The 26868-nt window shown below is 35.7% G+C and overlaps 1 protein-coding gene across 3 annotated transcripts in view; it reads right to left on the bottom strand.

Annotated features, from left to right (window-relative positions):
- The window catches only part of LMBRD1 (LMBR1 domain containing 1), a 184492-nt gene that overhangs the window by 86107 nt on the left and 71517 nt on the right, over positions 1–26868 (bottom strand). For all 3 annotated transcript variants that reach the window (XR_002784952.2, XM_010586811.2, XM_064287815.1), the window contains exons 6-7: positions 21204–21292; positions 16787–16860 (exon numbers count right to left, since the gene is read on the bottom strand). Coding sequence is in view for 2 of the 3 variants with exons in the window: in XM_010586811.2 (XP_010585113.1) it covers positions 16787–16860; positions 21204–21292 (163 nt within the window). In the remaining variant the exon portion in view is untranslated. The remainder of the gene's footprint in view (positions 1–16786; positions 16861–21203; positions 21293–26868) is intronic.

Consider the following 26868-nt stretch of genomic DNA (forward strand, 5'->3'; position numbering starts at 1 on the left):
TTTTTAATTTTTAAAAACACAGATTCACTTTCAATTTGAGCTTAAAATAATAGGCAAGGTAATATGCTGTTTGACATACTTTGTGGCTATTCCTTAAGACTTAGTGTACTGGTCTTAGTAAACTTTAAATAATCAACTACTTTCTAAACTGAACAATAATGCGTATCTAAGAAATTCACACTTGTCAGGGACACAAAGTACAAAAACTTCTCTAGAGCTTCCATACTAATAGTTAGGTTATGGATACTATAATAGACATAATAACTTTAATAACTATTAATTATCTGTACTAAGCGTCTAATTGGTTTAAGTGTGAACTTCCCACTTTGGGTGTTTTTAAAGTTTAAGCTTTCCCAGCTCCCATGTATATGCATTCTCTCATGTGCCACCACATAAAAAGCCCAATTCTTAAGCTTTTCCGTAAGAAGTTAGGAGAAAACTTTACATTCCAACTGTAAACGAATATGATAATTCGTACTATTAACAATAAAACCACCTATCTACAAATGGTTATTTTTCAACTAGCTGATGCTAAAGTCTCACTAGGGCCCTTTTCGAAGGTAACGGTTTTTTTTTTTATTATTTGTACTGTAGTTTGGCAAATATTAGACACTCTATCCCCAACTCCCTTCCATGATCCCTTTGAAAAAAGAGGTGCCTCCAGTCTGAAGTTAGGTCTTTAAGTATTCCTTTTTAAAGGGGAAATAAGAATCAACAAGTTACAAATGTGATTCAGCCATAAAATAAATTTGAAGATTATGTACTTTAGATTAGTGGCCTCCAAGCTTTTTCTGTAAAGGGCCAGATAATACATACTTTAGGTTTTGTGGGCCATACGTTCTCTGCTGCAACTATTCAACTCTGGTATTGCAGCTCAAAGCAAGCAAAGACAACGTAGACATGAATGGGTATGGCTGTATTCCAATAAAACTATCTACAAAAACAGACAATGACCCTGATTTGGTCCATAGCCTACAGTTTGCCCACCCCTGGTTTAGGTTATGAATGTAAAAGTATCTAAGTACGTGGCATTAAAGAGTCAATCACTTTAATATTAAAATAGTGTGAACATAAGCCCCATAAAGGTGTGTTCTATATTGAAAACATAATAATCTGAAACAAAACAAAATTAAGTAAAACACAATCTTAAAATTCATAGAGTAAATGACACAATAGAAAATAAGAGTGAAATTTGGCTATTGGACACTGTCAAAAAAAAGAAAACAATTCATTTGGTGGACACAAATAGTACAACAGTTTATACTGAAGAAGTCAACAATCCCTGAACTTGTTACAAAAGCCTAGAATAAATAGTCCTCAACCTTTTAACTTTTCTTTTGCCAAACATACACTCAATAAATAGGGTAGTGAGAACTAAGCAATTCCTGCTTAATTTTTCAAAAATGTCTTAGGTTCCCATAGTTTACAAGGTTGTTCTTAAAGTGACAAGTCACTGTATTTTATGTTCTGCGGTTTAAAATTTGCACCCTTCAAATTTATATAAGAGGCTACAACGTGCTAGTGTCACTCTAAATGTTTACAAAAAAAATAAATTAGTCTATTATAAAATAAAAACTGGCATTTAAACATATGCCAGAGTCCTATGGATTTGATGTGATTAAAGCAATCACTCAGTATCTGATTATTCTCCAGTGATAATTTAACCTCTGAACTAACAAAGCTTAGAACTAAGTTCTGATTTCTAATAAAAGGCTAAAAGTACCACCCACTTGTGATCCACTCAGTTAATTTTATCCATTAATTGACTACACAGTGATAGCCATATAAGGAATGCATAATGGAGACCTAGCATAATTCAAAACTTTACATAAGACTTCTCATTATTTAAAAAAAAGCGTAATAGGATAGAAACATAGGTCTACAACCACTGAGGCATATCTTTGTTTCATGCTGGCTTTTATTCTCTCAGCATCATCTTAGTATTAGGAGGAACAGTAAATTCACAGAATAGCATTTCATAGTAGTTGCTTGGCTTTCTTCACAGCATTAAACCATACTGCTGCTTCAAAGTTTCTGATTTTCAGGGGAGTTTTTTTTTTTTTAGCACCTAAATCACTGTTTAGTAAACACTTGAGTCATGATATAAAAGAAGTAAAAGTTTTTATATTTACAGTGAATGTTAAAATAGCAGCACAGTAGTCATCAAAATCACATGAAGTTTCCATGGATGCAAACACCGCTTCACTGACCATTCGCCAAGGTAATGGCTGGTTCCAATTACCTGCTAATGTTTCACATGACCATAGGCTTGGCCAATTAGCCTTCTTACGCAATTCCTGCTTAATTTTTCAAAAATGTCTTAGGTTCCCATAGTTTACAAGGTTGTTCTTAAAGTGACAATTTACCGTATTTTATGTTCCGTGGTTTAACATTTGCACCCTTCAAATTTATATAAGAGGAGGCTACTACGTGCTAGTGTCACATTAAATGTTTACTTTTACAAAAAAAAAAAAACCTTAAGAAAGTGATTATTTCTACAAAGAAGCTTTATCTGAAATTAGGGAAAGATATCAGTATATAAGCCTTGATGATTAGAAGAAAACAAAAAAGGCCTCAAACAGAGACATGAAAAGGTCTAGAAACCTAGCAGCAATGAGAATCCTCAGTGCTCAAGTGGTTATCATGAAATGTCATTCCCCAGTAAAGGGTTCTTGGAGAAATTGCTAATACCAGTGGGAAAGGCAACATATAAGACATGCAAAATAAGTCTGGAATATGCTGTCATACCTGACAGCAAGGAAGTTATCAAAGATAGTGTGGTGTCAAAAGGACTGAGGAGCCAACTGGTAGAGGCTTCCACTGGCCAAAGATGGGACAACCCGAGCTTAGGTTAATTCTGTGAGTTCATGTTATAAATAACAAATTAGTCAACTTGTAAGAAGCTAAAGCTAAAAGCACCGATTATCTAAAACTGATAAAGGTGAAGAATCAAGCATTTATCCTGCCTTTCTTACATAAACTGAACATTTGGCTAACCAAAGAGAAAATGGAAGTTTCTCTTTTATAGAAGTATTTCAGTCAATAAATTAAGGAATAATGGAATTTAATATCATTTTACAATCCCTAAAGAATTAAGAATCTAGGCTTTGAAGATCAATCACAAACATCAAATAAATAAATAAATAATAAGGAAACCAAATATCATGCATTTTGTAAAGGACATATCATCACCTAAGAAACCTGTCTATCCCTCTAAAACAAGCAAATCTGAATTTGATTAAGCCTCTATATTTAATTACTAATTTAGGGGAAGTGTAAAGGAAAGAAAGTGGTTAAACTATATTAAAGGAATGCAATCGGTAAAATGCCAACTAGAAAAATTGTATAGAAATTATATGATTTTTACCAATAAACTACAAGAACAAAAAAGAGATGGAGAAACCTCTAAATTAAGAGATTTAAGACATAAAGAAAAAGAAACAAAAAAAAAACCCAAACCAAGGTCTAGTGCTTAGGAATTCACACTACAGTGATAAAACTATGAAAAAAAGTAATTATAAAAGTTAAGATCATAGTTACTCTTAGAAGAAGGTAAAGGATATACTGGGGAGGGTGCATGTGGAAAGGCTGCTGGGATGGCTGTTACTGTTCCATGTCCTGACAAAGACGATGGGTACAAGAGTGCGTGCCTTAATAATTCATTAAGCTGCACATTAATTTTATGTAGGTTTTTGTATGTGGGTTAATGGTGATTTCTTTTTTTAAAAAAAGTCTTGAGTTAGTAATTAAAATTAGTACGTACCCACCTACTTACCTACATACATAAAACAGTTCAGGTCTAAATGGCTTTATTCATCAATATTCATGAGAACAAAAAAAGAAGTAAATATCCCAACTTGTTTTATGAGGGCAGTATATCATTAATTACAAAATATGACAAAAAATATTGCAGGAAAGGAGAATCGCTCATGCAAATACTTGAAAACTCCAAACAGAATACTGGGAAACTGAACATAAAATGTATAGAAATAATAAATCTCATGACTATGGTGGACTTAATTTATTCCAGAAATTCAAGGTTGGATGAACATTCAGAAATCTGTTAATGTAACTTATGTCAAGAGAAAAAAAGTAAAACCAAATGGTCATATATGCGCAGAAAAAATATATGATTAAATTCAACATTCATCCACAATGGAAATTCTCAAACTAGAAATATATGGAAACTCTTCATTATTCTGTTAAAGGGTATCTACAAAAAACCTACAGCAAATATCATCCTTAATGGTGAAACGCTGAAAATTCTCTTTGCAAATTAAGAACAGGACAAGAATGCCTTGCTATTCACTTGGTTGGTTTACAATATAAAATAATCTATCACTGTCCATGAATCTGTAAGAGAATATATTTGTGTATATATATATATATTTTTGGTTGTTTTACAATATAAAATAATCTATCACTATCCATGAATCTAGAAGACAATGTATTTGTGTATTTTTTTTAAATTAAGTCTAACCGAATTAAGAAAAAGCATGAAAACAAGAATGTGGCAGGTTTTATACCACATGTTTGGCCTTTATTAGTTAATACAGTACTATGTTATGGACAGTATCACTAGGCCAAATAACTTCTTGTCTGTTCCCTCACTGTAAATCCTACCATTGACTATGTTGTTTGCAAGGGTGAAAAGCAAACATTTGAATTTGACAAAACAAATGCACGATTACTAATCAAAAGCAATTCAAAACAAATGGAGATGAGGAAAAAAATAAATAAATAAAACTGCAAAATATATATGGGTATTTACACAGGATTTTTCAACTCATTCAATTATCTAGTAGATACTTATATAAGGTAGAGCTCTAAAAACCAAGCAATCTATAAATACTAGGGAGGAAGCTGTCATCAGCCCACAAGAAACCAACTTTTTAGTGGGGGCTAGTGGCTAAGTTTTTTTTTTTTTTTTTAGTGGCTAAGTACATAAATAACCATAAAGCAGAAGAAAATGATACTTTTCAGAAGACATTTACTGTGTAAGATGGTAGGGATATTAGTACCTAGTTTTGTGCCTTCACACTGGGACACAATTCGTCTTCCTGAAGTATTCATTCTACTTGATTGAATGCAAATTAAAATGGTTTATTTTAAAACAAAGCTATTTACTGAATATGGTAAAAAAATCTGCATGGTTTACATAAAAAATGCAGGCTTTCAAAAGTGTCAAACTTGCATTAGGTTGTTGTGAGCTGTGCCCCATGCCCTCTCCTCTATTATATTAGAAAGAAAAAAAACGAAAACAAAACCCGTTGTCAAGTCGATTCTGACTCATAGCAACCCTATAGTTGTTGCTGTGTGCCATCAAGTCAATTTCAACTTATAGCAACCCTATAGGACAGATTAGAACTGCCCCACAGGGTTCCCAGGGAGCAGCTGGTGGATTTGGACCACTGACCCCTTTGGTTAGCAGCCAAATTCTTAACCACTGCGCCACCGGGGCTCCTATATCATATCGAGGATACTCAAAAAAGAAAAGTTAAAAAAGGTATTGACCAACCTTATCAATTTACAAATGAGATAACAAAACCCAAACAGATAGTATAATTTATTCAAGAGTAGCTGGCTGACATATGAAAGATCCAGATCATGGTATGGCTCAGGATTCCCCGGTCATTCATGATTTAAAGAATTACCCTAGAAAAAAGATGGGACTTGAAGGGACAGTTTATTGGTAAATTCTCTATTTACGTTAGGTAGCTTGTCAAAGAAAAGGCTTTCTCTATTTTGTTATAAAATTAAAATGAAAGTTTTCTCAAATTGAAAACAAATACACTGAGCTTAAGAAGTAAAGGAAAAAAGATACAAAAGATAAAACTGTTAAATGTATACGAAAAAAATTCACAACCAGTTAAGTTCATGAAGTCAAACTAAATCAGATGTATGCAATCATTCAAAAACTAATCTACCTATCGTAATGTAAACTATATTATTTTGCTACATATTCAAATAGTATCTTGTACTTTATGAGAACTGCATTTTAATAACTAAGGCTCTATGCAAAATATATTAATGAACATGGAGATGCAAGCTGTATCATCTATGAAAATTCTGTCCACAGAGTAACCTGGCCTTGATTATCGATTATTCTAGATGCCTACTTATAAGTAGCTGTCAGAATAAATCATGAAGGTCATAAAAATTTTAAATTTACTAAGTTAGTTAAGAATTTTAAACTTAAAAATCTTATCTACTGCTTTAAAATAAAAAATGTAGTGGGCAGATGGGGAGCAAGGGAAGCAAGAAAAGAGAATATAAAAAAGGCAAAGATAAGAATCAAGTGGCAATTAGAGTTCTGATCATAAGTATCCAATAGAATCTGCCCTATTTAAGGGAAGGAAGAAAGAAATTAAAATGTATGAAGGGCCTATGTGCCAAATCAGGTACTTTCCACATAGCACCTCAATAAATTTTCATTAATTTTATAAGTATTGTTGGTCTAATTTTACAGACAGTTCAATGCAATGAATTGCTTTTGTATGGCCATTCTAGTCATGGTCTTATAACTCCCGTGAAATGACTGAATAAGACTGCAAATAAGATGTGTAGAACTCTTGCCAGCGTAGTCTATGATACGTAAATAAGGTTCCTGTGGCCCACCAAGGGGATTGGTCAGTTTTGTCATTCTGTTAGGTTTAAAAAGAGCCAATCCCAGAGGCTGAGGGGGGACCTCATTACCATCAAGAGAGCAGCCAGGAGCAGAGTGTGTCTTTGGACCCAGGGTCCCTGCCCTGAGAACTTCCTAGACCCAGGAGACAGAGGCGTAATACCAGAGATGGGAGCGGCATGGAATCAGCAGACGGCTACAGTTGGCTGGCCGACTCACACAGTGAAAGAGCTGAGCGCCTTCAGGCAGCGGCTTCCTGGCAGAGTGGGGTGCCTACAGGCACTTATTAGCAGAGCTAAAGAAAAAGCTGTTACACTTGCCTCAGTAGGGCCCAGAAGCAGAGGCCTGCTGTGGGCACAGCTGAGAAGAAGCTGTCCTGATCGATCAACTATAGCCTGAGTTGCTCCTGTTACTTCCAAGTTGTTCCTGATCCTGAGCTGTAAACTGTTACTTCCCTAATAAACTCCGTAATTGTAAGTATGATCTGTGAGTTCTGTGTACCCACTGCAACAAATTATAGAGCCCAGCAGATAACTAGAGAGTGCTGTAGCATGAATGGCTGGTGCTGGAATTGATTTAAAAAAAAAAAAAAAGAAAAGAGCGGAGGTATGTCTGACTGCTTAGGATGCAATCAGCCTCAGACTGACAGTGACTCTCATTTCTCCCTCTGAAAATAGAAGAGGTCTGACACCACCAATTTATAAACAGGTTCAAATGTTACTGGTAACAAAACAGATTGTCCCACTGAGCTTTGAGCATATCTTGTAGTGTTATTTAAATGATGTTTATCTGTCTGTCCACACATCCCCAACCAATCAAATGTGAATGTTATTTTGACTCACTCAACTTTGAATAATCTGTATTCTCACCGATCATAATTCAGTTGCTCTTCTAATCTGGTTCATCTTCACTGTGAGCTGCAACAGACAGGAACTATAGCACAAACCACGTGAAACTGTATATCCATTTGAAAAAACAGTGACTATTTATTGAGTGGTCAATAGATTCTAAGGTTCAGTGGGTTATTTCGTTAAATTCTCATAAGCCTGTTACTTGAATATTATTCCCACTTTAGAGATGAGGAAATTTAGATGGGAAAGTAGGTGAAAAGACCCATTAACTTAAGAGGAATCCAAACTTATGGCTCTCTACAAAGGACCATGATTTTATTACTTATGATATTTAAAGAAAATACATAGTACAACTCCTAGATAGTCTGATCTTGCTGTGCTGTCACAATGAACCATCTCCCTTGGATTTAGGCTTTATGAGGCACCTCCCTACCTATTCAGCATCTCTTCCATGTCTTCCTGGTTGCCAGCCTCAGCCCCCATCATAAAGGCCTCTGGCTATTTCATCAATGCCCTTCAGCCCAGCCCTCTGTACTCCAGGAAAGTAAAGCTCTTCTAAGGGTATCTTAAATAAGTCAGTATGATAATTATATTTGGTTTAATTAATTATTTAAATAATAATTTTTGAAGTTTCAATGTGAATAATATACTTAGGAATTATTTTTTAACTTAAAAGACTTCTTTACAATAATTTTGTGTCTTAGTTATCTAGTGCTACTATAATAGAAGTACCACAGTGGATGGATTTAACAAACAGAAATTTATTTGCTCACAGTTTACAACTACCCAAACCCACTGCCACTGAGTCAATTCCGACTCATAGCGACCCTTATACGACAGAGTAGAACTGCCCCATAGAGTTTTCAAGGAGCGCCTGGCAGATTCGAACTGCCGACCTTTTGGTTAGCAGCCCTAGCACTTAACCACTACGCCACCAGGGTTTCCAGTTTAGGACTAGAAGGCTGAATTCAGGATGCTGGCTCTAGAGAAAGGCTTTCTCTCTCTGTCGGCTTTGGAGGAAGGTGCTGGTTTCTTTGAGCTTCTGCTCCTGAGTGATCTTCAGGTGGACTGGCATCTCTCTTCCCTCATCTCTGTTTTGATCACTTGTTTACCTTTTATATCTCAAAAGAGACTAATTCAATATACACCCTACATTAATCCTGTCTCATCAGCATAACAAAGATAACCCATTTCCAAACAAGATTATAACCACTGGCATAGAGGTTAGAATTTATAATATGTATTTTGGAGGGACACTATCCTATCCATAAAATTCTACCCTTTGGGCACCCAAAAGTCATGTCCTTGTCACATGCAAAATGCATTCACCTCATCACATCATCCCAAAAGTCTTAAATCAATTCCAAGTACAAAATCTCATCTCCGAATCATCTAAATTAAATATGGATGAGACTTTAGGCATATTCCATTCTGGGGCAAAATTCCTTTTCATCTGTGAAACCTACACTACAAGTTATCTATTTCTAAAGTACGGTGGTGGAATAGGCACAAGGTAGATGTTTCCACTAAAAATGGGAGAAATTAGAGGGAAAAAAGGGATTACAGGTACCAAGCAAGTCCAAAAGCCAGCAGAACAAATTATACTACCCCTCAAGGCTTGTAAATAATTCCCTCTTCTCCGAGACCATATGGGCAATAGCTCCGCCCTCCAGACTCAGAGTGTTGGCCTCTGGATTCTGGGTGGAGGCTCCTTGGCCCTGGGCTTCAACTGTGTCTTGCAGACCCTCTGGGATGACAACTCTGCTCCCTTGGATTAAGGTTGTCGCATTCTCCTAGTCCATCTGAGGTGACCCCAACCCCTCAGCCCCAGCAGGTCCCGTTTTTCTCCTCTTGGGCATGGCAGGCCTCGCCCCTCAGCTTTGGGCAGTGGCCTTATGAACAGCACACTTGAACAGCCCCATGAACTGGTATATCTGAATGACAGCTCCACATACCAGAACCAAGTTGGCAGAGATCTGACTGTTTCAAACCTAAGAGGCTGCGGCCCCACCCTTTGAAACCAAGAAGGCCCTGCTTTCCATGCACCTTTCAACAGTTCTACTGATTCATAAGCTGCTCCAGGGATGGGCCTTTTCTTTTCCTGGAGGACAACAGATGTAGCTCCTTTGGCCTGTTTCCTGCCTGTAGAATTCCAAGAGGCAGACAGCATTCTTTCTTTTCGTTATTTCTCTGTCCCCTTCAGTCTAAGCTAATGGGTTTTCTGCTGTAGTAGTTGTTTAGATCCATTAGTCACAGGCATAATCTCTTTAACAAAAGATTGTGTAGCCAACGTCCTTGGGGAACATTCTAGAACACGTGTCCTTAGCACAACAGAATTTTCCAGATCTTTAACAGAGAGTATCATTGAAGATTTGCTGGCAGAAAACTTCTCCAATATCATGAAAGATGAAAAGCCAACCACCCCAGAAGCTCAATGAACCCCAAGTAGGATATACCCCCAAAGAAAATCACTAAGACATATCATAATCACACTCATTAAAACCAAAATCAAAGAAAGAATCCTGAGAGCAACTCAAGAAAAACAAAAAGTCACATACAAAGAGAAAGCAATAACACAAAGCTATGATTACTCAGAATAAACTATGCAGGCAGGAAAACGATGGGATAACATATATAAAACCTTGAAAGAAAAAAACTGCCAAACAAGAATAATATATACTGCAAAACTCTCTCTCATATATGATAGCAAAATTAGGACATTTCCACCAGACAAACAGAAATTAAGGGAATATGTAAAAGCCAAACCAAACTTGCAAGAATTATTAAAAGTAGTCCTTCAGTTAGAGAACCAACGACATCAGACTGCAACCTGAATCTAGAACATAGGAGATCATCAGCCAGATACTAGCCTAGGTAATAAACTCTCAAGGATAAAACAAAACTAGAAGATTTGCAACAGGAAACTAGAGAGGTTAATCCGTAAATCACAACAACGTGAGAACAATTAAAGGGGGAATGAACAATGGAGAAGAAGGTAAGGCTATATCAAGTAATAAAAGACTGGTTCAAACTTAGAAAGAGGGGTAAATTTCAAGGTAATCACAAAGAAAGTTAACAAACTTACTCACCAAAATAAAGAAGAAAAACATAATGTCTCAGTAAATGCAAAATCTACAAACAAAAAAATCCACAAACAAAAAGAATTCAGCACAAGAGAGTAAGAGGAACAAAGAAAACATCAACACCACCAAATAAAAGAACTATAAAATGAGAGCAATAAACTCACACCTATCAATAATCACACTGAATGTAAATGGCCTATATCCATCCATATAGTCAGAGAGTGACAGAATGGATTAAAAAAAAAAAAAAAGTTTCCATCAATATGCAGTCTACAAGAGACACATCTTAGAAACCAAGACATAAATTTCTTAAAAATCAAAGGATGGAAAAAAATATGAAACAAACAGTACCCCAAAAAGAGCACTAGGTAACAGAAGAAACCAAAGATGGAACAAAAAAAATTCCTAGAATCAAATGAGCATGAAAACCCATCATAACAAAACAGGTGGGACCTAGCTAAGGCAGTGCTTATTAGTAAAGGTCAATTTATAGCAATAGATTCACAAATCAAAAAAGAAGAAGGACACAAAAATCAAAACATTAGCTATACAACTCAAACAACCAGAGAGCAGCAAAAGAAGCCCACAGCCATCAGAGGAAAGGAAATAATAAAGATCAGAGCAGAAATAAATGAAATAGAGAATGCAAAAACAATAGAAAGAATCGACAAAACCAAAAGTTGGCTCTTTGAAGGTTCAACAAAATCAGTAAGCCACTGGCCAAATTGACAAAAGAAAAACAGGAGAGGAAACAAGTAACGCAAATATGAAATGAAACACGGGACATTACAACAGATGCAACTGAAACAAAAAGGAACGTACCAGAGTACTATGAAAAACTATACTCCAACAAATTTGAAATTTTTAGAAAACACACTACCTACCTAAACTAACACAAACTGAGGTAGAAAATCTGAACAGACCCATAACAAGAGAAGAGATTGAAAATTAAAAAAAAAAAAAAGAAAAAAAAAAATCCCAAGAAAAAAATGTCCTGGCCCAGATGGCTGCACTAAAGAGTTCCACCAAACATTCAGAGATGAGCTTACACCAGTACTTCTCAAACTATTTGAGAACACAGAAAAGGAAAGGATACTTCCAAATTCATTCTATGAAGTCAGCATAACTCTGCTATTAAAACCTGGCAAAGGAACCACAAAAAAAAACAGAAAATTACAGACCAATCCTCTCATGAATATAAATGCAAAAATTCTCAGCAAAAAAATTCTAGCCAACAGAATTCAGCAGCATATTATTAAAAAAATACACCAAGACCAAGTGGGATTCATTCCAGCTATGCAAGGATGGTTCAACTTAAGAAAATCAATCAACGTAATCTACCATGTAAATAAAACAAAAGAATCACATGATCATCTTAATTGACAAAGAAAAGGCATTCAACAAATCCAACACCCATTCCTCATAAAAGCTCTCAATAAAATAGGTATAGAAAGGAAATTCCTCAACATAATAAATGACATCCATACAAAACCAAGAAACCCTGGTAGCATAGTGGTTAAGAGCTACAGCTGCTAACCTAAAGGTTGGCAGTTTGAATGCACCAGGTGCTCCCTGTAAACCCTATGAGGCAGTTCTACTTTGTCCTATAGGGTCACTATGAGCTGGAATCGACTCAATGGTAACAGGTTTGGGCTTTTTTTTTTTTGTATACAAAACTAACAGCCAACATTCTTCTTAATGGCGAGGCTGAAAACATCCCCCTTGGGAATACAAATAAGACAAGGATGCCCTTTATCATCACTCCTATTTAACATTGTGGGCTGGAAGTCCTAGCTAGAGCAATAAGGCAAGAAATAAAGGACATCCAAATTGGTTAGGAAGAAATAAAACTGTCCCTATCTGTGGATGATATGATACTATAAGTACAGAATCCAAAAGACTCCACAAGAAAACTACTGGAACTACTAGAAAGATTCAGCAGAGTTGCAGGATACAAGATAAATATACAAAAATCAGTTGGATTCCTATACACCAATAAAGAGAACTATGAAAAGGAAATCAGGAAAGCAATACCATTTACAATAGCCCCTAAAAAAAAAAAAAAAATTTAGGAATAAATCTAACCAGGGAGGTAAGAGACCTATACAAAGATAACTACAAAACACTACTGCAAGAAACCAAAATAGACCTACATAAATGGAAAAACATACCATGCTCATAGACAGACTCAACATTGTGAAAATGTTAATTCTACCCACAGCAATCCACAAATATAATGCAATCCCGATTAAATACCAACAGCATTCTTTACTAATCACTAAGTTTATATAAAGGGGAAAAGGTCTCAGATAAGTAAAGCACTATTGAAGAACAAGAATAAAGTAGGAGGACTAGCACTACCTGACATCAGAACCTACTATACAGCTATGGTAGTCAAAACAGCCTGTTACTGGTACAAGGACAGACACATTGACCAATGGGACAGAAGAAGAACCCAGATGTAAATCCATCCACCTACCGTCACCTGATCAAAGGCCCAAAGTCCACTAAATGGGGAAAAGGTAATTTTTTTTTAACAAATGGTGCTGGTAAAACTCGAAGTCCATCTGTAAAAAATGAAACAAGGCCCACACCTTACACGATACAAAAAAAATTAAATTGAAATGGATCAAACACCTAAATACAAAACCGAAAACTATAAAGATCATGTAAGAAAAAATACGGTCAATGCTAGAGGCTCTAATACATGGCATAAACAGAATACAAACCATAACTAAAAACAATGTAACACCAGAAAGTAAGCTAGATAACTGGGATCTTCTAAAAATTAAACCATTATGCTCAGCAAAAGACTTCACCAAAACAGTAAAAAGAGAGCCTACAGACTGGGAAAAAATTTTGGTGATGACAAATCTGACAAAGGTCTAATCTCTAAAATCTATTGGAAAATCCAACACCTCTAGAACAAAAAGAAAAATAATCTAATTAAAAATGGGCAAAGGATATGAACAGACACTTCACCAAATAAGACATTCAAATGGCTAACAGACACATGAGGAAATGCTCTGATAACTAGCCCTTAGAGAAATACAAATCAAAACCAAATGAGATGCCATCTCACCCCAACATTACTGGCACAAATCAAAAAAACAGAAAATAACAAATGTTGGAGAGGCTGCAGAGAAGCTGGATCTCTTATGCACTGCTGGTGGGAATGCAAAATGGCACAATCATTTTGGAAAACCATACAGTGCTTCCTTAAAAAGGTAGAAATAGAAATGCCATATGATCTATCTATCCCACTCCTAGGAATATATCTTAGACAAATAAGAGCTGTCACACGAATAGACATATGCACACTCACATGCACTACAGCATCATTCACAAAAGCAAAAAGACAGAAACAATTTAAGTGCCCATCAACAGGTGAATGGATAAACAAACTATGGTATATACACACAATGCAACAATAAAGAAAAATGATGAATCTTGGAAACATCTCACAAATATGCATCTGGAGGGCATTATGCTGAGCGAAATAAGTCAATCAGAAAAGGACAAATATTACTTGAAACTACTATCATAAAAACTCATGAAAAGTTTTACACACAAAAAAGAAACAACCTTTGATGGTTACGAGGAGAGAGGTAGGGAGGGAAAAACACTAACTAGATGATAGGTGGAGACCCTGGTGGCGTAGTAGTTAAGTACCACGGCTGCTAACCAAAGGGTCAGCAGTTCTAATCCGCCAGGCTCTCCTTGGAAACTCTATGGGGCAGTTCTACTTTGTCCTATTAGGGTCACTATGAGTTGGAATCTACTGGATGGCACTGGGTTTGGTTTTGGTTTGGTAGATGATAGGTAAGTGGTAACTTTGGTGAAGGGTAAGACAGTATACAATACTGGGGAAGTCACTCCAACATGACCAATGCAAGGTCCCAGAAGCTTCATAGACACATCCAAACTCCCTGAGAGACCAAATGACTGGGCTGAGGGCTAGGAACCATGGTCTCAGAGGACATCTAACTCAATTGGCATGACATAGTTTATAAAGAAAATGTTCTTCATCCTACTTTGGTGAGTAGCATCCAGGGTCTTAAAAGCTTGTGAGCGTCCATCTAAGATACTCCACTGGTTCCCCCCAGCCCCCATCTGGAGCAAGGGAGAATGAAGAAAACCAAAGGCACAAGGGAAAGATTAGTCCAAAGGACTAATGGACCACAACTATCACAGCCTCCACCAGACTGAGTCTAGCACAACTAGATGGTACCCAGCTACCACCACCAACTGCTCTGACAAGGATCACAATAGAGGGTCCCAGACAGAACTGGAGAAAAATGTAGAACAAAATTCTAACTCACAAAAAAAGACCAGACTTACTGGCCTGACACAGACTGGAGAAACTAGTCCTAGAGTATGGCCCCTGGACACCCTTTTAACTCAGTATCGAAGTCACTTCTGAGGTTTATCTTCAGCCAAAGAAAACAAGACTAAGTGGGCACACCAGCCCAGGGGCAAGGACGACAAGGCGCGAGGGGACCGGAATGGGGAACACAAGGTCGAGAAGGGGATAGGGTTGATATGTCATGGGGTTGGCATCCAATGTCACAAAACAACATGTGTATTAATTGTTTAATGATAAACTAATTTGCTCAGTCAACCTTCATCTAAAGCACACACACACACACAAAAGTTGATACTCTGCCTATGGTTGCTCTGAGAAATAAAGTTCTTTGTCTCTGACCCAAAAGATGTCTTGCATCTTTGGCCAGCATCCATGAAACTATGGCAGGCTGTAAGGGAAAAATCTCAGACCCTTCACAAATCTTGACACTGGTAATACGTTTTTGTTTCCTCTTTTTTTCATTTGTTTCTTCTGACCAATATTTTATTGTGTATTATATCCTTATTTCTCTATAGTTTTCAAAGAGATTCACAAATAGTATCATCTGACCCTCAAAAGTTACTAAGAGGCATTTTTTCCCCCCATTTAATAGGGAAGACACTGTCTCAGGAAGGTTAAAAGGCAATTCCAAGAACAACATAATAAATTAGTTACAGAACATCAATTAGAATTCAGATTCATTCCTAATTTGTTATTAACTTGTGACTGCATCTTAAAAGATGAATAACTAAAGAGCTGTACATATATTATGTGAGATAAGCAGATAATCACTCATTGGTATCATATGGCAAATTCCTTATGTGGTAACAAATGAAAAAACAAAAATGGCAACAAATAACAAAACTGAGTACCCAAAAGCACCTGAAAGATAGTGAAATGCACCTGTACTTTTCGACATCTTTTATTATGCAGTATAACACTTGAATGATTATGCAACAAATAGCCAATTTCTTTTATATATAAAGGAATACATATTGGAACAATATCAAAAAAATGTTTCCTTTACAACCAGTATTTTCCATCTTTGCAAGAACTGAGAATGTTCTCAATAGAAACTCCATTAATGTGAAACGGTTCCAGATAATTTTAAGGCTTCTGGTATAACTCTCTTAAATGGAGTGGGTAAGAAACATTTGTTACCGGCTTTGCCTCTGTAATTTTGCAAAAGCCTTAAAGAACAATCTGTACACAAGTTAGTCAGACATTTATAATTCCTATCTTACACTTCCAGAAACAAAAAAACCAAAAAACTAAAAATCAGTTCCTAAGAGTATTAGGATTAGATTTTAGAGAAGCATCACATTATGTAAAACAACTGTTTTTAAAAGCCCTATAACCCTGGTGGCATAGTGGTTAAGTGCTACAGCTGCTAACCAAAGGGTCGGTAGTTCGAATCCACCAGGCGCTCCCTGGAAACTCTATGGGGCAGTTCTACTCTGTCCTATAGGGTCACTATAAGTCAGAATCAACTCGACGGCAGTGGGTTTATATTTCCAAATAGGATAAATCTACAAAATCAGTAACAGATAATTGATCTATGGTTCAAAGTTCTAATCTGCTTATAAATCCAGTATTGCATACATAACCTGCTTATAAATCCAGTATTGCATATATAACCTTCAAGGTTCACAACTTACACAATCTATCCCTAAATATTTAATTTCATAAATACAGACAAATGATTGTGACTCAGCGTTTAAAAATTTACCCTCCTCTTTAAGAAAACACAAGGAAAATGCGAGAGGAAGGTCTAAAATATTAAAAAGGAAAATAGAAATAGAACACATGACAAAATTAAAAGAAAATTACTTCACAAATTGATTCTTCCCTTTAAGCTCAATTATCACAATTAGTCACTTACTGTGTAAGTTATAGCTGCCAACATTCCAATCAAGGTGAGAGAACTAATGGAAAAAGACAATGCAGCTAAACCATCTACAAAAAAAAAAAAAAAGTAGTCTGTTAAATATGTGTTTATATGCATATATATCTATATACTTCTCAAATGTTTGTATTCATTAAGTCAGCATAAAAAAATTGCCTATACGTTCTGAAGAAATAAAGACCAGTATTATTACCACTTCCTTGGAGAGCTAACTCCAAGTAAAGAGATTTAAAGGTTTCTTCACAAATTGATTTGTAAAACATCTTTCACATTAAGATTTTCTTTCCTTCTCCTCTTAAAATTAAGAGGAAAATTACTGCCTAATTATTGGGTCTAAAAAAGAGATTAGGAAAATATCAAATGCTCAAAAGGTGATAAAAAGATATCCTGATCTTTTTCAGTGGCAGTACCTTGAAAGAAATAACTTTACTGGCGAAAGCTGATTCTGACGCTTTCGCCCCTCTGTGCTCATCGTTGATACTTCAAGTTTCTTTACTCTTAATGTTTAAATAAGTTTTTAATATATAGCCTAAAACTTAATTGAAGAGTCTATGTTACTTATTAACTTGAAATGGGCTAGCCTGTCTGCATGGCAGAAAAATAAACAGAAAATAGATTCAAACAATACCATAAAATCATGTTAACAAGCTAGATTTAGGAAATTAAAGGCAGGCAGATGAATGAGGAACAAGGGTGAATCCTTTCAAATAAATATATCAGTTGATGCAATGAAATACCATATAAACTTGAATATTCATAAATGAGAGCAATACTAATTTTTCTAATTTTGATAGAGATCATATTGAACCTGTACTGATCCAGTTTGAATGCACATTCCTTGGGACCAAATATAAAGCTCTGCTTAATTTGACATTAACATTTTCATGATTAACATTAATATTAGATTATTAAAAACTATGTCTCAGTTTTACATAACATATGAAGAAAGCATATTATTAGCCAATTTGCACATTATGCAAGGCAAATTTTTAAGCTTTAATTTTTCAAAAACTATTTAATATTATATTTTATCAAATCAAAGACATTCTGATGCTATTACTTACCCCGATCTTTTAAGAAGTATCACTAAAGGTGTTCACACAACTAGGACAGGACTGCCATCTGGCTGGCGGCAATTTAATGTTACAAAAACAAAAAAACCCAAACCCATTGCTGTTGACACATAGAGACCCTGTAGGACAGAGTAGAACTGCCCCATAGGGTTTCCAAGGAACGGCTAGTAGAATCAAACTGCTGACCTTTCGGTTAGCAGCCGAGCTCTTAACAACTGAGCCACCAGGGCTCCATTTAAGGCTATATCACTTACATAATACATCCACAAATTAGAAAGGTAAAAATGTGAAAAGAATATGAATTCTAGAGTTAATAAGAGTGGAGGCAGTCCCTGTATTCTAAATGTATGACTTACATACAACCCGTGGTTACAAACCAACCCCCATAAAGCCTGTTGTATTAAAAGTTTCATGTACTCACAATGGTTCATAGTAACAAATAGGCACTACTTTGTGACACAAACCAAAACATTATTATTATTACTGTATTATTATGTTAAAGATGTTTTAGTGTATCTGGAAGTGTTTAACGTTTTTTATGCATAGGAAGGTACACTATACACTATGTACTAAGCCAAACATTCGACTAACTAATGTTAGCTATGAACCATACCTAACTGTTCCATCTTATGTACAAATCTGACTGAAAGACAGACTTAGGAACAGAACTCATTTGTAATTCAGGGACTGCCCACATTATGTTAACATGCTTGGACAATCAGAAAAGTTAATATTACTATAGTCCAAATCATCTATTTAGACATTAAGTTAAAGCATAGCATTAACATGGAACCAAAAACGTCACAACTGATCATTAAGTTACTGCCATTAGGGTAAAGGATGGCTAGATAAGCATGTGCTGAAGACACTGATGATAAGTTCTCCTGGTCTGGTAGGGTCTGTGATCTGAGCTCATACATCTTTATGATATAACAAATATATCCTATTATTCAGCAAAAGGCTGCTTCCAAGCAAACTGTGTTATATTATGAGATAAACTACTATGCTGCAATACAGAGGAACTAACTACTAATACGCTTAATATATGTGAATTTTAAAATATTCTTTAATGAAGGAAGCCCAGACACATACAAAAAAAAAAAATCATGATTCAATTCATGATATTGAAAATAAAACTAATCTAAATGACAGAAGTCATAACAGTGGCTGCTCTCACACAAGAAGGTATCGACTGGAAATGCACCCTGGGGAAATTTCTGGAGTAATGGGTATGTTCTATACCTTGATTTCAGTATGGGTTACACTGAACATATACATATTCAAAACTCAAAATACATACTTAAGATCTATGCATGTTATTGAAGTAAACTGTATCTTTAAGATAGATTAACTATCCTTGATGCCTGAAAGATGCAGGAAAGTGGGGTAAGGGAAAATAAGATTAGAAATTAAGAATAGTTGGGTGAACATTTTCAAATTAAAAAAAAAAGCTGAGCTGAGAGAGTTAGAAGCAAAGTGTACTATATACCATGATATAGTGTTTAAAATTTGAGATAATAGGAGTTAAGAAAGTTAAATTACACAAATTAGACTAATGCTACCTACCTAATCGTTTATTGAAGTTATACTAATACTCAAACACTAATCTCACTTACAAAATAACATTTAGGGTAGAAGAGTAGCTAGTTACTCAAAAGACTCAAGAGTTAACTGTAAGAAGAGAAGCAATTTATTTCTCAGTAATAGGATCAGGTGCATAAATCCTGACAATTCAGTATTAGTAGATGGCAGGCCTGCTATCCTTATTCTTGCTGGTATCAGCAAGATATTTATGGACTGCAATTTATAAGATGAAATCTTAAGTGGAAAGCAAGAAAATTAAGAATTTATACAGCAAAGACTCCCAAGACTTAATTTAATCATCATTTAATATTACATCTGGATAAACAGAAAGAAGTGCTGATCAAAGTATGTGTATAGTACCTAATAGAACAAATACACACAAAAGCAATTAAATTTTTAGCATAATGTTTCTAAAGTACTGTAGGTTTCTTTGAAATTAAAATTACTATGTTCAAAAGAACATGAAATTTAGAGTTAATGGTGCACAATTCTTATCTGATACAGTTTCTAATGCCAAAAGTGTTTTTTCAATGGGTTATGAATTGTGTCCCCCCTAAATATGTGTTGTAACGCCTAACCTCTATGCCTGTGGCTATAACTTATTTGGGAATGGGATGTCTTTATTATGTTAATGAGGCAGGATTAGTGTAGGACATGTCTTCAGTTGATCTCTTAAAAGATATAAAAGGAACAGATTAAGTAAACCAAGATGGAGGAAGATAGATGCCAAGCCACATGGAGAGCTCCAAGGAACCAGAAAATAAGTTGAAGAGATGAGGACCTTCCCCCAGAGACCAAAAAGAAAGAAAGCCTTCTCCTAGAGCCAGAACCCTGAATTTGAATTTCTAGCCTTCTAAACTGAGAAAAAAAATTTGTTTGTTAAAGCCATCCACTTGTGGTATTTCTGTTATAACAGCACTAAATAACTAAGACATAATGGTTTTAAGCTCTTTTTTTAAATCTATCCCCCCGAATCTGCCCCCTTTTTTTTTTCCTCTAAAAACCTAGGTCACATTCACTAAGTTAAGGAAAACATCTGGGAAGACTTCAATTCTAAAATGTTTGGTAAGGTAAATTTATAATAGCATATTATTTAATTCACATAAAATGTCCGTAATTTATAATTTATATTCCTCTTAAAATATAACTTAATCTCAAACAGCAATAGATGGTTATCTCTTATTTTTTAAAAATTAAAACCAATACCATAAGTTTACAGAAATAACAAGCACCTTCTGCCAACTGATCCCTCCTTTAGGTAGGTATTTTCGTAAGCTCGGCTATGCCAATTTTTTATTACATGTTGCTGTAAACAAATAGCATAGTGTGTTTACAAAAATACGAGGAAGGGAGTGGTTGGAAAACAAATGTAAAAGACAAGTGTTATTTGTATAATAGTATAACTAGCACATTTCTTTAACATATCAGTTTATGTTACCCAAAATGAACTAAAGACTACACAGAAATTATAAGATCTTTACTACCAAAATACTTTGAGAAAAAGATTATATTTTATTTTCAACACAGGAACTCTATGGAAAAGTCAAGAGACTACGTAGCAGCTAGACAGCTAGAAGTGAGCATTAAAAACACAAAGCTCTTAATTTGTTTATTAAACTTTCAGTCACAAGTTAGAAGAACTGTAGGGTTACATTCATAAAATTGGCAACTTCTCAAAAACTTCTAAGGATCATGAAAATTTACTATGGATGTTGTTGTTTTTAAAGAATACTTACGACTACTTCCAAGTTCTTCAAACAGGAACTTCACTTTTTCCCATTCTGTAGAGTTTTTGTTATTGGGAACACTCAATGGCACAAAAGCACTAAAAAGAAGAAAATAATTCTGTTTAGTGCCTCTAAAGATGAAAGGTTAAATACAAGAAAATGGTCTGAAACTCAATTTTTAGTAATTTTTTTTAATACAAACATCAGGCGCCAAGATGGCGCAGTAGTCAGATGTTTCCAGTGGTCCCTCTTACAACAAAGACCAGAAAAAAGAAGTGAATCTATTATATATGACAATCTAGGAGCCCTGAACATCAAAGCCAAAGTTGAAGAATCGGACTGAGCAGCAGGGGGAAGGAGAGAGTTCAGAAGCAGTAAGGTGTTGTCAGACCTGACCCAGTGGGAACAGGCCAGCAGTCTACAGGCCAGATTGGCTGTGCATAGTGAGACAAGCAGTGGTACTCAGGACACGTTTTCCACACTGGGAGAGACCAAGTGGTGGAGAGTCTACTCACGCCTCCAGAACCAGGGAAAAGTGGCGCTCAAGCAGCAAAAGATAAGTATGTGCATCTAACCTACCACATGGATGAAAAAACACCCCTTTGGGGAAAACCTCTCCCCCATTTACCTGAGCCCTCCCTGCTCTGCACCAGATCCTGAGTCAGCTTCAGAGATTGCCACGTCCCCTGGGCCAGAAGCATGACCCGTCATGGGCCCTGTGCCATTCTCCCAGCCTCGGAAAGGGAACGAGTTAACAAACAAAAAAATAATCTGCCAGTTCTCCTAACCTCAGGGCAGACACAGCAATAGAATTGTAGAATTAGACAACTCAACAGAAAGTCACAGGAGCAGAACTGAAGCAACGGAAGTCACAATTAGTGAGACTGATGATAAAGCACTTGACACCAACTTATTTGAGGAAAAATCAGAGAAAAGAATTTTAAAAAATGAAGAAAGCCTAAGAATTATGTGGGACTCTATCAAGAAGAATAACATATGAGCAACTTGAGTACCAGACCAGGGAGAATAACAGAAAATACAGAGAGAACTGTTGAAGATTTGATGGCAGAAAACTTCCCTGATATCGTGAAAGAAGATAGCTATCCAAAATGCTCATCGAACCCCACAGAAGGTAGATTCCAAAAGAAAGTCACCAAGACATAATCAAATTTGCCAAAACCAAAGATAAAGAGAATTTTAAGAGCGGATAGGGGTAAACGAAAAGTCATCTACAATGGACAGTCAATAAGACTAAGCTCAGACTACTAAGAAGAAACCACGCAAGCAAGAAGAAAATGAGATGACATATATAAAAACTTGAAGGAATAAAGCTGCTAGCCAAGAACTACACACCTAGCAAAACTGTTTCTCAAATATGATAGATAAACAGAAGTTTAGGGAATTTGCAAAAACCAAATCAAATTACAAGAACTAACAAAGGGAGTTCTCTGGTTAGAGAATCAATAACATCAAATAACAACCCAAGACTAGAACACAGGACAAAGCAACCAGATATCAACACAGAAAGGAAAGTTGCAAAAATAAATCGAAGCTAAAATACTGAAAATAGGGAAACAGAGATGTAATTATGTAAAAGATGACAACATTAAAACAAAAAAGAGAGACTAAAAAATGTAGTAATAGATCTTTCATATGAAGAGGAAGTCAAGGCAATATAAAGAAATAAAAGATTGGTTTAAGCTTAGAAGACTACAATAAATATTAAGGTAACCACAAAGGAAACTAACAATTCTACACATCAAAATAAGAAATATGAAAAAAAAAAAAAAACTCAGCAAATACAAAATCAACAATAACGAAAGGATGAAAAGAAAAACAACTCAGCACAGAAAATTAAGCGGAACAAAGAAACTGTAAACCAAAACAACAAAAGACATCAAAATGACAGCACTAAACTCATAATTATGTTGAATATAAATGGACTAAATGCACCAATAAAGAGACAGAGAGTGGCAGAATGGATTAAAAAAAAAAACATGATCCGTATACATGCTGCCTACAAAAGACACACTGTAGACTTATAGACACAAACAAAAACTCAAAGGGTGGAAAAAATATAGCAAGCAAACAACAATCACAAAAGAGCAGGAGTAGCAATATTAATATCTGACAAAACACTTCAAAGTAAAAGCCACCACAAAGGATAAAGAAGGACACTATATAACGACTAAAGGGTCAATACATCAGAAGGACATAAAAATAATAAATATTTACACACTCAACAACAGGGCTCCAAAATACATAAAACATACTCTAACAGCATTGAAAAGAGAGACAGACAGCTCCACAATAATAGTAGGAGACTTCAACACAGCATTTTCATGAAGGACAGAACATCCAGAAAGATGCTCAATAAAAACACGGAAGATCTAAATGCCACAATCCGAGCCAACTTGACTTCAGAGACACGTACAGAACACTCCATCCAACAGCAGCCAAGTATACTTTCTTTTCCAATGCACATGGAACATTCTCCAGAGTAGACCACATATTAGACCATAAAGCAAACCTTAACAGAATCCAAAGCACTGCAATATTACAAAGCATCTTCTCAGACCACAAAACCACAAAAGTAGAAATCAATAACAGAAAAAGTGAGGGAAAAAAATCAAACATACGGAAACTGACCAACACCTTGCTCAAAATCTACTGGGTTACAGAAATTAAGAAGGAATAAAGAAGTTCACAGAATCAAATTAGAATGAAAACACATCCTACCAGAACCTTTGGGACACAGCAAAATAGTGCTCAGGGGTCAATTTATAACAAAAAATGCAAACATTCAAAAAGAAGGGCTAAAATCAAAGCAATAACCATACAACTCAAACAAATACAAAGAGAGCAGCAAAAGAAACCCTCGGGCACCAGAAGAAAGCAAACGATAAAAATTAGAGCAAAATTAAATAAAATAGGAAATAGAAAAAAAACTCAAAGAGTTAACAAGACCAAAAGTTGGTTCTTTGAAAAGACCACCAAAATTGATAAACCACTGGCCAAACTGACAAAAGAAAAACAGGAGAGGAACCAAATAACCTGAATAAGAAATGAGATGGGCGATATCCCAATAGATCCAACCGAAATTAAAAGAATAGTATCAGATTACTATGAAAAATCGTACTCTAACAAATTTGAAAACCTAGATAAAATGGACACATTTCTAGAAACACACTACCTACATAAACTAACACAAACCTATAACAAGAGACTGAAAACATAATTAAAAATCCCCCAACAACAAAAAAAACCCTGGCCCTGACAGCTTCACTGGAGGGTTCTACCAAACTTTCGGAGACGAGTTAACACCACTACTACTTAAAGATATTTCAGAGCATAGAAAAGGGTAGAATACTCCCAAACTCATTCTATGAAGCCAGCATATCCCCGATAGCAAAATCAGGTAAAGACAACACAGAAAAAGAAAATTGCAGACCAGTATCTCTCATGAACACAGACGCAAAAATCCTCAACAAAATTCTAGACAATAGAATTCAATAACATATCAAAAAAATAATTCACCATGACCAAGTGGGATTCATACCAGGAATGCAGGGATGGTTCGACATTAGAAAAACAATCAGTGTAATCCATCATATAAATAAAACAAAAGACAAGAACCACATGATCTTATCAATTGGTACAGAAATGACATTTGACAAAGTCCAACACCCATTCATGATAAAAACTCTCAGCAAAACAGCAATGGAAGGAAAATGCAACATAATACAGGGCATTTATACAAAAACATCCAACATCATCCTAAATGCAGTCTGAGTGTATTCCCCTTCACAACAGGAACCTGACAAGAATGCCTTTTATCACCATTCTTATTCAGCATTGTGCTGGAGGTTCTAGCCAGGGCAATTAGGCTAGAAAAAGAAATAAAGGGCATCCAAATGTAAGGGAGAAGTAAAAGTATCTCTATTTGCAGATGGTATCATCTTATACACACAAAACCCCACAGAATCCACAAAAAACTACAGGAAATAATAGAAGATTTCAGCAAAGTGCCAGGATACAAGATAAACATACAAAAATCAGTTGGATTTCTTTACGCCAACAAAGAGAGCTTCACCAAATCAATACCATTTACAATAGCCCCCAAGAAGATAAAATACTTAGGAATAAATCCAACCAGAGATGTAAAAGACACATACAAAGAAAACTACAAGACACCACCACAAGAAACCAAAAGAGACCTACATGAATGGAAAAACATTACCTTGCTCATGGATAGAAAGAGTCAGCATTGTGAAAATCTCTTTTCTACCCAAAGGGATCTACAGATAAAATGCAACCCCAATCCAAATTCCAATGGCATCTTTTAATGTGATGGAGAAACAAATCGCCAACTTCATATGGAAAGGGAAAAGGCCCCGGATAAGTAAAACTTTACTGAAAAAGAACAAAGTGGGAGGCCTCACACTACCCTATTTTAGAACCTATTATCCTGCCACGGTAGTCAAAACAACCCGGTACTGGTGCAACAACAGACACATAGACCAATGGAACAGAACTGCGAATTTCACACAGTGGCTGCAACAATGGGCTCAGGCATAACAACGATCGTAAGGATGGCACAGGACCAGGCAGTGTTTCATTCTGTTGTGCACAGGGTCACTATGAGTTGCGACCAACTCAGTGGTACCTAACAACAATAACAATGAGCAGCTGATATCTGACAAAGCCCCAAAGTCCATTAAATGGGGAAAAGACAGCCTCTTTAACAAATGATGCTGACGTAACTGGGTATCCATCTGCAAAAAAAATGAAACAAGGCCCATACCTCACACCATGCACAAAAACTAACTCAAAATGGATCAAAGACCTAAATACAAAATCTAAAACGATAAAGATCATGGAAGAAAAAATCAGGAAAATGCTAGGACCCCTTATACACGGCATAAACAGTATGCAAAATACTACTAACAATGCACAAACACCAGAAGAGAAACTACGTAACTGGGACCTCCTAAAAATCAAGCACTTATGCTCATCCAAAGGCTTCACCAAAAGAGTAAAAAGACAACGTAAAGACTGGAAAAAAAAAATTGGCTATGACAAATCCAAGCAACATCTAATCTCTAAAATCTACAAGATACTGCAAAACCTCAACAACGAAAAGACAAATAAGCCAGTTCAAAAATTGGCAACAGATATGAATGGGCACTTCACCAAAGAAGACATTCCAGCGGCTAACACATACATGAGGAAATGCTCAAGATCATTAGCCATTAGAGAAATGCAAATCAAAACTACAATGAGATGTCATGTCACCCCAACAAGGCTAGCATTAATCCAAAAAACACAAACTAATACATGCTGGAAAGGCTGTGGAGAGACTGGAAAACTTACACACTGTGGTGTGAATGTAAAATGGTACAACCACCACTTTGGAAATCAATCTGGCATTTCCTTAAAAAGCTAGAAATAGAAGAACCATACGGTCCAGCAATATTACTCCTTGAAATATATCCTAAAGAAATAACAGCCGTCACATGAATAGATATATGTATACCATGTTCACTGTAGCACTGTTCACAATAGCAAAAAGATGGTAACAACCTAGGTACCCATTAACAGATGAATGGATAATCAAATTAAGGTATATTTACATAACGGAATACTATGCAACGATAAAGAACAATGAATCTTC

The sequence above is a fragment of the Loxodonta africana genome, chromosome 1, assembly GCF_030014295.1.
Source record: "Loxodonta africana isolate mLoxAfr1 chromosome 1, mLoxAfr1.hap2, whole genome shotgun sequence".
In the NCBI taxonomy this organism is placed as follows: Eukaryota; Metazoa; Chordata; class Mammalia; order Proboscidea; family Elephantidae; genus Loxodonta; species Loxodonta africana.